We start from the raw sequence: 16,835 nt of genomic DNA on the forward strand, positions 1-16,835 counted from the left end.
TGTCTGTCCATCTTACAATCAATTTCAGTAACTTTAACAATAGACAGTAAAAATGATAGAGTATACAAAGCATTGCCCAAATGAATCCATCATGGACCTGTGTCTGAGAATGGGTTCTTAAATAGGGGAAGTGTGTTTTATACAAAAAGTCCATTTTCTGTTATTGCCTTTTTTATTTAGACTAGTGGATGCTATATATTTTAAGGCAATCTTAATAGTTTTCTGTCTTTCACTAACAAGAATGATTGTCATAATGAGCATTGTAGACACTGTCCATTTGATCCACTCCAGAAAGCTGTCTATTTGATACACGAGTAAATCACCTCAATTCCTTTGTGGAATGAGTGGAGTATAAATAAATAAATGAGACAATAATAAAAAAGAGTGGTCAGTTCTGTCAGAAGGCAACAAAGGATAGGGAAATTTGGAGGCCTGGTGTAATTAAAAAAAAGTGACAAGACAAAGAATTATATGTAATAACTGTAAAGAAGAAATGATTCTTGCTAATAAAAAATGTTCATGAAATAGTTCCTTCCTTCTTTAGCAAATGGATAATTTTATAGTTTAAGAATAATAGTTCTTAATTCTTTGACATCAGAAAAACCTATATTGTAGTCACTATTCACTTTTAACTCTACCAAAAAGAATTGTAATCTTGTTATTATTTTGCATGTTTTACCTCAATTCTAAAGTTTTTGTCTTGTTTTGTAAGGTAAAGAATGGATATGTATATGTCCTGATTTTTCCTTTTACAATTAGTATTTGTTATTATCTCTTAGTGAATTACACAAAATAATCATACTAGACTACTTAATTTTAATTTTTAATTATTTTTTATTTATATATGATAGCAAAATGCATTACAATTCTTATTACACATATAGAGCACAATTTTTCATATCTCTGGTGTACTGTACAGTACAAAATATAACCACAAAATCTAATATATTTTGTTGTTGTTCTGGGGACTGAATCCAGAGCTTTGTGCATACTAAGCACATAGTCTGAGCTACACCCCAGCCCCTGAATGTTTTTGATAAAAATATTAACAGATCCATTACTCCATGTTGGGTTTAGGGTTCCAGCTGGCGATGAAAGATAAATTATGACAAATGTAGTGCTCTAAAGGTGCTGGGAGGTAGTAGTGATTTTCAAAATGAAATCTCAGGATGTATGACATTCACCCAAAGGAAGACTGAACCAGAATCTCTGGGAGCAAGACTTGAGAATCTACCATGTCATAGGTTCTGTGATTCTAATGCAAACTACAGTGTAAGAACCATTGACCTAGAGAAGTTTGAAGGGTAGAGAAATAAACGATTGACAGTTCAGTTGGAACAATATTACATGTTCAAAGTACAATAGTAGCATCTATAAAAGATAGTCACTATCTTTCCTAACCGAAATGTAGGTCAAGTTTAAGAACTGATATTCATGTGTCGTTTTCAAATAATGAGCAGAGAATGAGGGTGCAACTTGGGGCATTCCAGTGACTGTTTCCAAGAGAAATGCACAGTGGACACTCATAACATGCTTTGTCCTGGCAATTCCTATTTGGAGACTTTTTTTTAATCAGCCTTTTTTTTTTTTTTTTCCAACGTGATTATTAAGGTATATTGGGGGAAACAGATGAAATCTTTAGAACAGGGAGAGCCAGTGTGCTCATTTCCCAGGATTGCCATAATAAAGCACAGCAATATGTATGACTTAAACCAGAATCTTAGTATCTCACAGGCCAGAATTCTGGAATCAGGATGTCAGCAGGGTCAGTCTCTCTCTGAAAGCTGTTGGAAGTGTCCTTCCTTGCCTCTTTCAGTTTCTGGTGTTTGTTGGCAAACTTCAGTGTTTCCTTGTGATGCTTGCATTGCCTCAGGATATTGCAGAGAGTAACCACCAGGAAGAAGGTCTTCAACAGATGCAGCCCCAAACCTTCTCTCAGTGATTTTAAGGTGCAGAGGAGCTTGAATGTAATATTTATCTTTCTTCATTACACATCTTTCTACATAACATACTTTAAAGGAATAAGATGTGTCTCTTTGAGAAAATATGTAAAATTTACAGACAGAATACACTTAAGTGTTCCTTGACAAAATGTTCAAATTGGAGGAAACAGACTGTATAATTTTGTTCTACTAATCACCACCAGCATTTTTTAAAAAGGCTTTTAGATGAACAGTGGTACCTAATATCTACTTAGCCTTCTGGTTTCTCTGTTTTGTTTGTTTTTATTCTCTAATGGACAGTGCCCAGAACTCCCCTTTCTTTCTTCGTAGTGGGGGAAATCGGTCACCCCAAGAATACGAATTAGGCAGAAATGAAAAGTAAGAGCCAATCAGAATGCTCCCAGGAGCAGCTCCAGACAGGCTTCTCTAGGAGGACTGGCGGAAGATGGACATTGTTACCTTCATTCAATCAAACAAAGAAGGCCATAACAGTTTAGGGAGGTCGAAAACTCCTCGTGGATTAGCAGGCGACGCATTAAACATCGGCAGATCTGAATACCGGACAGAAGGCCCTTTTGTCAGAAAACTTATGGGCATTGAGGACACATTGTTTTTTGGGATCCTGGGGAAATGATTAGCGGTTGTTAAGGTACCAGTACCTAAAATGGCGACAAGCGGCTTCAGCGGTGGGAATCAGGTGACGCAGGCCCAGTCCGCTGGCTTTCCACTAACCGCTCCTCCTCCCGCTTCCCTACGTAGAGATGGGCGTGGCTTGCCTGGAGGCTCTTTCTTCAGTTGCTGATTAAATCGAAGTGTACACATGCGCAGTTGGGCCCCCTGCCTCCTCCACGCCCACCGCCCCGCCCCGTTTTCCCGGGCGGGGCTGGGCCAAGAGTCCAGCTGCTGCTGGCTGGAGATTCAGTGACTTCCTTGTTGTGACTCCCGGCCTGGCAGTGTCCGGACTCGTAGCCCCGCTGTCCGCACCGGGACCGCTAGCCCGAGTCTAGGTCACAGCCACAACCCCATCCCGTCGGTTATTCTTTGAGTACAGGTCCTTTCCCCGCACGCCTTGCGCTCCTTAACATGCCCAACCCCAGCAGCACCTCCTCTCCCTACCCCCTCCCTGAGGAAATTAGGAACCTGTTGGCAGGTAATGAGCGGGAAGGGGGCGGGTAACGCTGCCGGGGCGGGGGCGAGGGGACGGCGAGCCGATGGGGACAGAAGCTTTCAGAGTCCCTACCCTGCCTCCCCTTGTATCCTGTCCCCCCGCTCCGCGCTCCGCGCCCGGGTCTTCTGACCAGTGGGGGCGGGACAGGGAGGAGGTAAAAGAGGGGCGCTCGGGCTGAGAAAGGGAGTGGGCGTGTGTGTTGAAATTTGGTGCGAGGATGGTAGCCCTACTAGATGTTCTATACTAATGGGATCCGGACAATTCTGTGTGCATAATGAAGATGCTGTGTGTGGAGGGAGGGGAGAGGAAGAGGGAGAGAACATTAATGAATGCATGTGTGAGAACTGGGAAGACAGCAGAAGTCAAAGAAGTAGTTCTTGGGTGGCCTCGGCAGTGGGGATGGAGGGTGTAACAAAGAGATGTCAGAGCCACAGGGGTTAGGGGTGATGAGGTGGAAGGGTGTATCATTTCTAAAACTCCCACTTTTCTTGAACATTCCAGTCCACTCTGTATTTAAGACCTTTAAAGAGAGCCGGATTCTCAGATGGCCACTTGTCTTCAGCCTCAGTAACTATTAACGCAAAAAAGGAAGGATGTGTTAAAAGTCCTACTTCCTGTGTCACATGATGAAAGTGCTTTATCCTTGCACCCTCATCTTCCCCTTTTTAGTTTTACATTCCCATTTATGGGAACTGGTTTTTAGGAGTTAAAAATGTGGTTCTTAAATGCCGCTACAACTCCACTATTCAGTAATGTTCTGAATGTGGAGCTGTGCGTTTTCTCTAAGGACCAATGAAAACTTTAGAGTAGAAAATATATCTTTATAGGGCAGCGCAAATCTTGCGTGTTCTGATGTTCTGGAATTCTTACTATCATTTACTTTGTCTCATGTATGTCTGAATTCTGGAAACGGAATTTATTATTTTACTTTAGTTGTCTCTATCTTTCAATATTGATCACAACTGTATTAAAACATTTTCTTTCAGCTGCCTGTGTTATAAGTTACTTATTTTCACTCATAAAAGCATTGCCATAAAAAATGTGATATTTGAAGTAGTAAGTTATCTGTATAGCAGTGCGACAGCAAAGGTTCTAATATTAATATACTGGTACACTATCTTGGGGGTTAGCATCAATAATGTGATTGGGAAAATAAAACTAAGTGCATGAATGAAGACTTATGTTTGTATGAACATGATAGTGTGAAGAATGCCTTTGTAGTGGGTTAGTATTTCTTTCACTTTAAGAAATGATTGTCGTCATTAATGGGTAGCACTAAGGAAAATATTGAAAGAACTATAGAGGCAAAGCCAGCTTTTTTCCCACTATATGAGTTTCACATGAATACAAATCTTGTTTTACCACAGTTAACATTTTTGATATTCCAGTGCTGGCCTTGCTCATCTAGAAAATTTTAATAACCACAATAGAGAAATGTTTATCATTATGTCAGAAATAAATGTCATCATTTTCAGGTTATGTTTTTGAATTTAAGAAATAAGGTGCAAACCTCTGCTTGCATGTTTTCAAAGTTTGACAGCTCCCACAGCAAGCTATTTGCTATTTGGTGCTTACATTTTCAGGAAGTAGAATATATGGGTTATAAAACTATTTATTCTTTGATTCCCATAGGTCATAGTTTTTCATGTGGCTCTTACTTGTGTAAATTAAACTAAAAGCTCAGAATTGCATATTTTAATTCTCTGCCAATGCTAACTTCCTATATATTTCTGCCATCTCTCTTAAGTCAGGTAGTATATTAGCATAATTTCTGAAATTACCTTTTCCCAAGTCATTTTATTGACATTTTTTGTATTCCATATGACTGAAGTACATCACATATTAAAATACATGAGTATTAAAAACAAATATTAAAATGTTAAACTTTGGAGATTATAAATTTGTATCTTACTTTTTTTTTTTTCCAAAGTATACTTTTAAGAGCTGTGGATGTGAATTGGGGGATAAGCATATCTTTAACTAAATCAAAAAAGTGAAGCAGTTTTGTCAGGGTTTAAAACTTTTAAAAAATGTATTCAAGGAAAGTTGTTAATATTCATGTTTAACTGTAATTAACTCATTATGTCCCATAATAGGACACCTGTAAAAATCTATAAAATTTTATAGGACACCTATGATATTGCTCAATGTATGTTTTCCTATGTGTCCTATGTATAGGACAATGGGACATAATAGGTTAAAATCTTTTCTGAGGTAGAAAAGGCTTTGAGAATAGATGCTCTCAGCAGTTATTTCACACAGTTCATTCAAAAATATTTTGGGGATGCATGAGGATTTGCATCATTTAAGTGTATTGATGATAGTACATGATTAAATTTAAAATTCTAAAACTATAGAGGAGGTGTTTGTATTGATTTGAATTTTAGAGTTATTGCTGGCTTATCTAGTATATATATATATATATATATATATATATATATATATATATATATATATTTTAATTGAGAAGGAGATATTGGTACTGGTGGTTGTGAACAGTCAAGTGTTCTGAGAATACATGGCATGATGCTAGAATTCCAAGGTAAGAGAAGATAAGAAGCTAAATCTTCCAGAAGTTTAAAATCCTTTGCTTTGAGGAAAAAGAACATAAAGTCAAAGATAATGGCTTTCAGAATAATATTTCCTAAGACATTTCCCTTTGTGCTCCATGTGCCCATTATCCAAATCATTATGTCATATATGCTAAGTATTTGACATTTAACTGCTTGATGGGGACAGGTTCTGAAGTGTATGTTCATCATATTTGTTCTTTGTTTTTCTTTTTGTTTATGGTAGTTTTAGGCTACCTTTTCAATACTTGTCCCCTGTTCCTTCCCCCTTTAAAAACATCATATAGAAATGTGAAGAATAGAGGTTATTAGTCTTAAATCACATTTAATGATACCCTTGGAAAGTGGCAATATAGAGTTATGTTTTCTATAATTAAGTATATTAAATCTTGAAGGCCTATACTTTTTAAGAAGTGTTTAATTATTCTTCTGGTTATATAAATAGAAAAGAATTTTCAGAATTTTGAACCACTGTTTATACTATAGGCAATCTTTGATTTCCCCCTCTAATGATAGAACAACAGGTTTAACCAGGATAATTAAAATAGAAAGATAATCCCAAATCTTGTCAATTTAATCTTCCACATCCAAATATTTTGACTAGGACTAACAGCAAGAATAGCCTTGATTTATGTGAGTTTTTCCCTTCTGGCAGTCAAGAAAGTGAGAAGTACTGGAACCACTGCCCACTACCCCACTTCATTTGTTTAATCACCCTTTAAATATTGGTTTGTTAGTGATTTGTAGTCAGATACTCTAATTCATTCTCATTCACTCATTTTACAACACCAACTTTTAAAAGGAAAGCTAACAGATGTTATCTTCTTTTTATTAAATTAGAAAATGATGCAGATGTTAAAAGAAAATAGTTGTCAGTACACTAAAAAACCAAAACCAAACCAAACAATAAAGTGGCTATATGATTTCTGCAAAGTGACCTTGAGGTTTTGATCACATGGCAGTTTTATTAGAAATATTGTATTTTTCTCTATTGGAGATTTCCACTTTTTTTGTTTGTTTTTTAAAACCTTCACACGTTGTAATTGATAATCCCTTTAGGGCACTAGATAAAGAAAACAATTCAGTTGAAACAGAGGCAGAATTTTTTTTTTCAATGTTGAGTGTAGTATGGTTTGATTTCCACCCTTCCAAAGCCCTATTTATAATTCAGTCAACATTTTGGTTTTATTTTTCCTCTGAGAATTATTTATGGTGTATCTAGTGTACCATAACTTCCTTCTGGGGCATTGGCTGAGTATGTAAAGGGAAGAGTGCCACCTACTGAGTCACCAATAGTCACCTACTTCTTAGCACCTGGAATTTCCAACAGAGCAAGGACAAGCCTGCCCCGTTTTGGCAGCAGTAACTGATGAGCATCGAGTTGATAAGAGAACATTTAATCTCAAAATAAAATCAATCTATGATAGTCTTAGATATTCTCTTCTAAAAATAGGAATATGAGCTTGTAAATCAAGGGACCAGAAGTTTATTGAGGGTTTTTTTTTTTTGGACTGGGTCAAATAGTATAGGTGAATTAAGATGTGGTGTTAAGGAAGATTATTTATGTATTTATCTTAAGCCTATAGTGTCCTACTTTTTCTTGGGAGGGGGTATTTTAGCATGTCCATTCAAAGTATTTTCATCCTAGGTTACCAAGTAAGGCTCTTGATGTTATGCACAATTTTTATAGTCCTAATTAACATTGGTTTACTTTAAAAAGAGAAACCTAAATATACTAAAAAATGAGTAGTATATGAAAAATTTCCAAGTGGGGCTATCTCTAACTGATACCAGCATTAAAGTATTGCTAGAAAGAAGGAAGAAATAACAGAGTAAGAAAAGCCTCTGGTGATTTGAAACACAGTTCAGTTGTCTCTCATAAATTTAAGATTAAGTGTCATATATGGGTGATAAAAGTGGCATAGGCTAGGTTTTATATACTCATTATTCACTTAGTTTGTCTTTTCCAATTAAAGCCAAGTCTATCTTTTTCATTCCACTGAGTTTACATTTCTTTTTCAATCACATTCTGAACACATTACAATAGAGGCTGCCTAACAGTGAATATAGTGTAAATCTCAGACTAATGTGTTATTCACTGTGGCTTCTTTGAGAATGTGTGGTAAAAAGATTTTGATTATTGTAAAGTGCTATTTATCAGGAGTCATCTTTTAGAGGTTGAAAGATGGTCAGCCCTATGTTTCAACAGCCCAGCTTTCTATCACCATAAATCATTTAGCTTGTAAACCCAATTTTGAAAATTTTGTAGGATGATTGGATTATAAGGCTCAGGTATGTTTTAGCCATTGCACTATGAAAACTGTGCTTGTTTATGTCTTCTTTTTCTATGTTTGGGAAGTCAACAGTTCAACCCTAACCTATAAAAGTGCTAGGTAATCAAGGACATTGATTTGAACAATCAATAACTTTTCAATTAACCATTTTCTGACTTTGGGCATTTGGCTTCATTGATCTGAATGTACCCAGTTTAATTGATTTTTATATTTTCGCCAGTAGTTGTTTGGTCAGATCATTCCCTGCTTTAACAGAAAAGTGTCTTTTTGTTTTTAGCCTCAGACCAGGCTACTATCCTTAGCACATTAAGTTTGGTGACAGCACAACTCAGTGAATACAAAGTGAAATCTGACCCAGTTCATAAAGTAGAGCAAGATGTGGAATTAAGTAGTAAAGCCATTTGGGGTGCTGTGGGATTGGTTTTTACACTTATTTTGTTGATCTTGGGCTGAGCAGATGGTGGTGGATTCAGCTGAATTCCTTTCTCTTGCTCTTTTCAGTTCAGGCCATCTCAGAGGTGTCTGTGTATCTGTGTGTAGGTACTGGGGACTAGGGAGAAAGTAAGTGTGTGTGTGTGTGTGTGTGTGTGTGTGTGTGTCTGACCCTTGTGGCTCTTTACAGACTCCAGCCTGCAGGTCCTATTGCAGGCTCTTTAGTAGTGGGGGATGGTGAGGATAAGTGGTCAAAGCTCCACTGTTTCCAAGAGTGGGAACCTGGGCTAGTACTCAACTTGGAGAATCTGACATATAGTATTGTTGGCAAGAATTTTAAAACTCTTCTGATCTTGTGTGGTTCCACCTTTTCACTGTTTGATCTGTACAGAAGTTGGTAGAAAGCAGCCTGTGTGTGTTAGATACCTGTTGTTATCACTCAGGACCCTAGAGGAAGATCGGGTGGCAGTTTTTCTATGGGTCTTCTCTGTATTAAAGAAATAATTTAAAAAAAAAAAAAAAAGCAAGCAAGCAAAGTCAAGTCGGAGTACCGGTCATTGAGTTGTGTGTTAAGTGTTTGCCTCTTAAGGGTCGAGATGGCTATTGAGAGGTTTGTAACTTAAACTGTTTAAGGATTGCTGAGCCAGAACAGGGTCATCTTTTAATTTTTGTTTTCAGACCTTAACATCTATCTACAGAGCAGTTGTAAATCTGATCTCTTCAGCGGCCTTCTCCCCCAGATCCTTACCGCAGTTCCTGGAAATAAGGCTTACTCTTGACCGTGTCAAGGTGTAAACAGCAGCAGAAATCACCCCCACGTTTACTTTTGCCAGAATAACTTTTTTTAATGATGACTTGCGTGGGTGGAGGCTGATGGGGTAATTCGGGAGTAAAGTGCTGGCTGTGCAGACCTGCAGTTTCCGAGGCTGCGGGTGAGGAGCAGTTAGATTTGGTGCGCTGGGGACACCCCTTTCCAGAGCCCTCTCCGCTAGGGCCAGCGGGCCCCGCATGTGTCTTTCCTGCGGTGGGCGCCCACGGGAGTGAATGGAACCCCTTCCCTCTGAGAAAGGAATTCTAATTCAGGCCAAAGGGCGAGCGAGCAAGGCAGGCTGACCTTTTCTTGTAATCCAATTACAGTCTTTCCCCCCCAAATTATAGGCAGTCAGGAGTCAGTGAAATTTACATATTAACCGAGGGACACGACCCCTAAAGGAAGGTAAAAGAAGGCTAAGGCACTTGCTAGTTTACCGTGCTTGCTAGTTTACCGTTTGCAGGGCTATTTAGAGCCCAGTAAAAAAGCTTCAAATCTCTTTTCCAACCAGCCAGAGGAGCGCTTGATTCACATAAGACTTTTATTGCTCGCTTTTGAAATATTACCCTGGCTTTGAGCTACAAAGCCGCAGATCCAGCCCCATTTGTCTGGCGAGGGCGCTGCCCCAAACCAGTATCTCTCCCAGCTCACAGCTCGGTGGATAGGGAAACCTGTGTTTAACACTCCCGCAGGGTTGAGGGTCGAGGGTGGAGTTTCTCCTAGGAAAGCCTAAGATTACTTCTTTTCTGTGCTTGTTCTGTCTTTGCGCTTGGGGAGCCAAGTCGGTGCGTTACACTGGCACCGGGCCGAAGGCTGTCCCGGTAACCAGGGAGCTTCCGGTGCTTAGGAGAGGCTGGTTTAGTTGGATCTGAAAATAAAAGGAAAAAGTGTAGATGTGTAGATTTTAAGCCATGACTTAGATTTCAAAAGCTTAACAGACAACCAAATCTGTTGACAACAGTAGATTATAGCAAAAACCGCTTCCAGTTAAAGTTCTTATTTATTAAAATAAACATCAAAGTAGTTCCTACTCTCTATATCTCCTTTGAGAAAATACTGATGAAGTCAGTGTTTATTAAATCCTTTCAGTTGCCTTAAATCCTTTTCTGGGAAAAGCTTGAGGATAAATGTATTTAAAAGACTACTATAAAAGTATAGATTTTTTTCCTTACCCAATCTCTGAATCCCTTCCCCTAAAAAATACTTATTTTTTCCTGCAATCTCACACTCTCAACAAATATTTTCAAGTAGAAGCATGGGTAGTATCTAAAAAATATTTTTTGGAGGTTTTAAGAAAGTACTACATAGAGTATTACAGCCTTTTTTTTAGTTTTCTGAGTTTTTATAGAACTGAAATGACCTTTTAAGAAATAACTCTTGAGCTGCAATTCGTTGTGTTATTGCTTCCGGAGATAGAAAATAGATCCTGTTTGTTTAAACTTGGATTGTATAATGAAAATGTAAAATAGGCAATTAAATACTCGTGGAAGAGGGAATTAAAGACAAACATTGAGTGAAAATAACATTAAGCAGACTATTCACTAGTCATTGTGCCAGTGATTCTCTCAAGTATTGAGTCCACTTGGAAGGAACCATCAGCAGTAGGGATGCTACTTCTTTCCTTATTCCACTTTTTTTTTTTTTTAAAAGAAATATTACTGTATGGATCTCAGGGAAGCCAATGATCTTTTCCATTTCAGCTAATGTCTGAATGTCCAAAGGTTGCTTGCTCCTCTGGGTGCAAGTTTCTCATAAATTTCATTATTTTGAACTCAATTGAGAAATCTGGGTCTAATTTGCACTGGTTTGGGATTATATATGTCCCCTCTTCAAAATATGGGTAACTCCAGGAAAGAGAAGCTGGGACATTTTGCTTCCATTTCATTTTATACTTACTTTTAACATATTAGTTGTTAATGGACTTCAAACCATAAGCTGTTTTTAAAAATTATTGCAAGATCAAATTTTAATTCTTTCACTCTTCATTTTGACTTAATGAAAAAACACCTCTACACATTTGTAATGAATGTATCATAATTTAATCATTTTTCCTTACTGGATCAAAATATTGCTGTGATCAAGATTTAAAATTGATTACAAACATTGTATCCTATATATTAGTTTTAAATAGTTACTTATAAGTGTAGTTGAGGGATTCTTTATTATACTACTTTGCATTACTTATATACAATACTACATTTTGATGCCATCTTTGTATCAGTGTGAGTTAAATAAAAGGAAGTAAAACATACATATATATCTCTTCAGTATGAAATATGGATGATTTATAGCCATGCCTATTTAAAAAATTTAACGGTATCTTCTATATTAGATATTTTAACATGAACTTTGAAACTCTGAAAGTATATTAATCTAAGGTGTATGGTATTTCATAAACAATGAGATTGGAACTATCATAAAAATCAGTTGAGCAACGATTTCTTGAAATTTTACACGAGAGAACCAGACAAGAAAATAATTGATGAGTTTACTGACATTTTTAAAAAGATGCTTATGAGGCAATGTTACATAAGGTCATGGAAATCTTATTTCTTGGATACTATATTTTTAAATAGCAGAAGAATCTATTTTTCTGCTTCTTTCTTTATGTAAGAAATATACCAGGTGGAAATACCATGGCAGGAAGCAGGAGCTCACAGAACTACTCAGCTGGTTTTCTTTTTTATTTGAGTGGCCAGAGTGGGTGGGGCCAGTAGTAAGGAACAGGGTGCGATTTGGGAATCTTGTCTAGAAAAAAGGAATTTATTTTTTCATTCAAAGCATTAAATGTTATGCATTCCTGAAAGTGGATTATAGAAAGGGTCTGAGAAAAACAGACCCTTGCCAGAGACATTAGCTTATATTGATATACTATTGCGAATGTCTTGTTCATATAGGAACTCAAAGAATACGATAAAATGATAGTAACACGTGCATAAAAGCTAGGTGCTTGCTTTTGTATGAGAATTTGTTTTATGGGCACCATAGTTTATTAAAACTCGTGTGTTTCTTCATGGTTTAATGGTGCCAAACATTCAAATAGCATTTGCTTTTGCTAAGCGTAAGTACAGCATACAAATTTTATTAGCTAAGTGGTGAGCAGATTTGTCCAACTTAGTATGTGAAACACACTTCAACGGTTATACTCTGGATTGATAAATAGCTACACTGAATTGTACAGATATTAATGCTTATATGCAGAAACAACCATTGTTGTATTTGTTTTCACAAAAAATGATTCTTTGCCATAATTTGTATCCTGTTTCTTATATTTCATGATTTAGATGTTGAAACATTTGTAGCAGACACATTGAGAGGGGAAAATTTATCCAAGAAAGCAAAGGAAAAGAGAGAATCCCTTATTAAGAAGATAAAAGATGTAAAGTATACGTAAGTCACCTGCCTTTAATTACTGATTTCTTGCTTAGAAACACTTTTGTAATTAGAAATTGATTTTAATAAGGAATTGATTATCATGGAGTGAAATTTTTATGTTTATTTATTGGTGTCAAGTATTTTTTAAAACACAAAAATATATTCCACAAATATGCTTATTATATACCCCTTTCTTGTGAAGGTGCTTGACTATGTATTTTTGTAAGCATTCTAGCAAAAATTAACTGTTTATTTTGATTATCTGAGGGTATATTTGGTTTAAATGATAAGACATGGGTAAATTAATGATTTTAATATAAATATGGAAAATACCTTAGACACTGAAAAGAGAATCCTTTTGTTACTACATTAAATGAATAAACATATGTTATAGTTATTAAAGATATATCCTCATTTTATTACTGTACTCAGATCTTTAAAAATAATTTCACTATATATTCCTAAGCATTTTGGAATTGTCATTTCAGCACAGGAAATAATTTTCCCCTCTCTATATATAACATAGATTTTAGATTTGAATGTGCCACTGATTAGACCTTGCTCTGATTTGCCAACCTCATTTTAAAATATAATGTTCTTCATTTTGCAGCTATCTTCACGAATTTCAAGACAAAGGTAAATTTCAAACTTGAACATTTTTTTTCCTCTGTGGAGATTTTCAATAGAATAGTCTAACATCCTGAAATTTGATAGTTGAAATCAAAATTTAAATTTCCATGTTATATATTTAGACCTTCAAGATGAGAGTGCTAGCTCCCCCTGCTGAGAAAAAAATTAAAAAGCATATGCAGAATCCATTGCATTCCTCAAATGGAGAAATCTTATGCATTTAACATTCTTAGGTTTCATGTTTCTTTGAGTTCACTGTGGCAGAGATTTGTTAGGACAGGTATATACTTGCAGTTACACATGGAAGAATTCAGTGAGCAGCGGTGAGATATGAACTCGCTGCTATCTAATATTGCAGAGGTTATTTTATAGAATGGCAGGAGCAGAAGGGCCTGTGGCTGGGTGTTCACAGGTCATGTTTTTGAAGGGTACTTTAAAAACATGCAGGTGGCTGCGTGCCTGAAGGCCTGGGGTCCCAAGTGAGGTGCTCTGATCTGGATAAATGAAGTCAGTGTTGAGCAGGTGCTGCAGGAGGGGCAAAAGCTCCAAGGGCATCTTTGTTCCATTTCTGAAACCATGAAATTTGGGGATCACAGGGCCTGATACTTGAAGGTTTCTCAAAATCTCTTTTGTCAACTAGACAGAGGCCTTCTACCAGCTGGGAGCATATTGTTAACAAATGTTGTTAAAAACTATTTATTACTTAAAATATTTTTAGGATGTGACTTTATAAATAAATAAACCTACCATTTATGGGGGAAAAAACCTCAAAAATAAAAACTGTAAATTTTTGTTTGATAACGTGAGTAAAATCTTTCTCAAAAGCTAGTTTTTTTTCCTTGTTCTTTTAATTTGAATGAATCTGTTGTTTCTTAGAGATTTGTAGAGATGGGGATTCAGTTTTCTGTTTTTGAAATATGTGAAAGTGCTGGTCTACTGACTGTCTTCCTTTAGATTTGAGAGGCAGCTGTTTAACATGCTGAAGGCTAGATCAGGAAAGCCATAGGAAGTTCCTACTACTTCATGTTTTCAGTTCTGTAAGGGTAACTCAGTATGGCCCTTATTTCCCTGATGCTAATTCATAGGTCATGACCTCCAGCTTGTGGGTGCTGGCATGAGGGTCACAGTATGAGGTCACTTGACCAGGACTGAGCTAGGTTCTGGGTTTGGGGAATAAACAGTGTAATGTCTTCTAACTGGAGTTAGCAGGACCCACAGAATAATTAATACTTGTGCCGACTGATAAGTGAGAGGATACTGACAGTTCTAATAAACCAAGTACTACCAGACAAACCTACCAGACACACCTAAAATCAGTTAAAAGGAAGTCACAGTTTCTTGTCACATTAAATCGTCAAATCTGTATGATTTAAGGGAATAAGAAGATTCCCCCCCCCCCAATTGAGATTTAAAAAACAAAACAAAACACTATTAAAGAGTAGAGCAGGAAACTCTTTCTGTCCCCCAATACCCAATTTTTTTGGTGTGTTCCACAATGAATTCTAAACTATGGACTTAATCCTGTTGTATTTTTTGCTTTGTCACATATAGAAATGAATTTATGCATTTTAATTACGATAGCTTTTATACAGTGTACTATTATGGAAGAATATTAGATATTTGATTCTGCCTCTCTTCTTAAAGGCATATTTTGTTCTGGTGATTATTTATTGAACTCTTCATTGTGGCTTAATTATTTGTATATTAAAAAAATTTAAGCTAAGAAAGCATGATAATATGAAGTCATTCTATAATTGCATATGGTTCAGTAATAGTGTAGGAACTTTCCCTTTGGAATTCTGTTTTAGAACTTATTCAGGTGTGTGGATATTAAAATTACATTACGGAGATGCATTATTTGTCTCCAAAGAAAATGGAAGTTTATATTACTATTTGATAGAAATTGAAAAATGAGTTGAGAATAAGAGTTCAAATAATGTGGAATTCAGAGATTCGTCATAATCATTTTCCTCTGAATAACTAATTTGTAGTTCAATACTGCTGTATTGAGTTAACTAATCATCAACAGTGTCTGCTCAAAAGTAAGCCTATGGCTAAATTGGAGGTATACCTTGGAGGAATTTGAGAAGCTGAGTAATTTTATGCCATTTTACCCTACAAGTATATTCAACTTGATTCTACAAAGACTATTTTATAGTTTATAGGAATAGTAAAGGGTGCAGACTTAATAATTGCCAAGCAATTATTCAAGACACTTTTCTTTTTAACAGTAGGAATTTATTATAAGATATCTACGTTGAGTGAATTCAATCCTAAGTATGTTTTGGTGATGCTGTTCCCCTCTTACATTTTCCCCTATGGGTTTCAGATTATCTTCATCCAGGGAGAACTGCAAAGAATTCCTTTTGGCTGGTTTCCTGTTTCTTTCTCTCATAACAAAATAGGGTCACAATGAATTAAACTAAACTTGTTTTCCTCTGTTTCATATTCTTGATTTTTAAAATGATAGTTAAATACCATTATTGGTAGAAAAAAGAAGCAGAGATCTTAAGTAAAATAAATAATTCAGATTTATTCATTTCAAAAAGTTTTTAATCTTTCCAATGTACAGATATCTGTTGTCCTTCCTTCCCATCCTAATTCCTCCTTACACTCCAGCTAAAATTTCCCATTCTTGGATTAAATAATACAGAATGTTTAGTTTGAAGTAGTTTAATTCTTAAATTAATTGAATTAATATGATTATTGATATAGTAAACTGCATAAATATTAGAAGGTTGTTTTTCATTTCTAGTTTTTCTTTGTGTGTGAGAATAGTTTGTATTGTTAGAAACTTGTTTTATTACAGTGGCTCCTAGATAATAAAGCTCCACTAAGCTAATTTTTAAATTGTTATTTATATTTATTTCCATAGAAAACTATTTTTTTAAAATTTTCCTTTTCATTTCTTTAATTTATGAATATTCTCCTTTTGTCTCCTTATATGCTACAGTCTAGATTTCCCCATAAAGAGATCTGACAAATTGGACATTAGAATACTTTTCAGTTGATTTTTCTGAATTCTTTAATTGTACTTGCATTTAAAAATGCTTTGAATCCAGTTGGCTAAAACACATTTTGCTTGACCTAGTCCCTGTTATTCATTTGAAATATTGCTCATTTTATCTAGAGAGTGCCTTCTTACCTCAAAGTATTGTGTAAGACAGAATAACCATTTAACCCTAGTTTCCTAGTTGCAATATAGCCCAACTCTCTAAAGAATATATTATCTTCCATGTATTGGAATTATGCTATGTGATTATTTTTTAATTATTTTGTCACATAACAAGATCATAGGTATCTTAAGTGTGACTTGAAATAATTATTTTCGTAATGAGAATAGATTATTATTTGAATAATGACTATTTATTGACTGAACTTTAACTAGAATTTTCTAGTATATATTAGATACGTGATAAAAAATATTTACTTACACTGTAGTTGTAGCTTGACCTTTTATTAGTCTCATTTTACTCAAGTGATGATTTGGATGTGATTACTTTCCTTATAGACTGATTTATAGAAACAAGACAATGTGAAAATACCTGTTCATGTCACATAGTAGTGTTCAGTAAATAATATATTAATGCATGTTCACTAATTCAACTTAAT

General features: G+C 35.7%; 1 protein-coding gene across 2 annotated transcripts in view; it reads left to right on the plus strand.

Annotated features, from left to right (window-relative positions):
• The first annotated feature begins 2,827 nt into the window (after positions 1-2,827).
• The window catches only part of SKAP2 (src kinase associated phosphoprotein 2), a 184,064-nt gene continuing 170,056 nt past the window's right edge, over positions 2,828-16,835 (plus strand). For both annotated transcript variants that reach the window (XM_081285685.1, XM_081285686.1), the window contains exons 1-3: positions 2,828-3,093; positions 12,503-12,608; positions 13,204-13,229. In XM_081285685.1, the coding sequence (XP_081141811.1) occupies positions 3,027-3,093; positions 12,503-12,608; positions 13,204-13,229 (199 nt within the window). In that variant the 5' untranslated portion in view covers positions 2,828-3,026. The remainder of the gene's footprint in view (positions 3,094-12,502; positions 12,609-13,203; positions 13,230-16,835) is intronic.

The sequence above is a fragment of the Spermophilus citellus genome (genome assembly GCF_964194105.1).
Source record: "Spermophilus citellus genome assembly, chromosome: 3".
NCBI classification, from domain to species: Eukaryota; Metazoa; Chordata; class Mammalia; order Rodentia; family Sciuridae; genus Spermophilus; species Spermophilus citellus.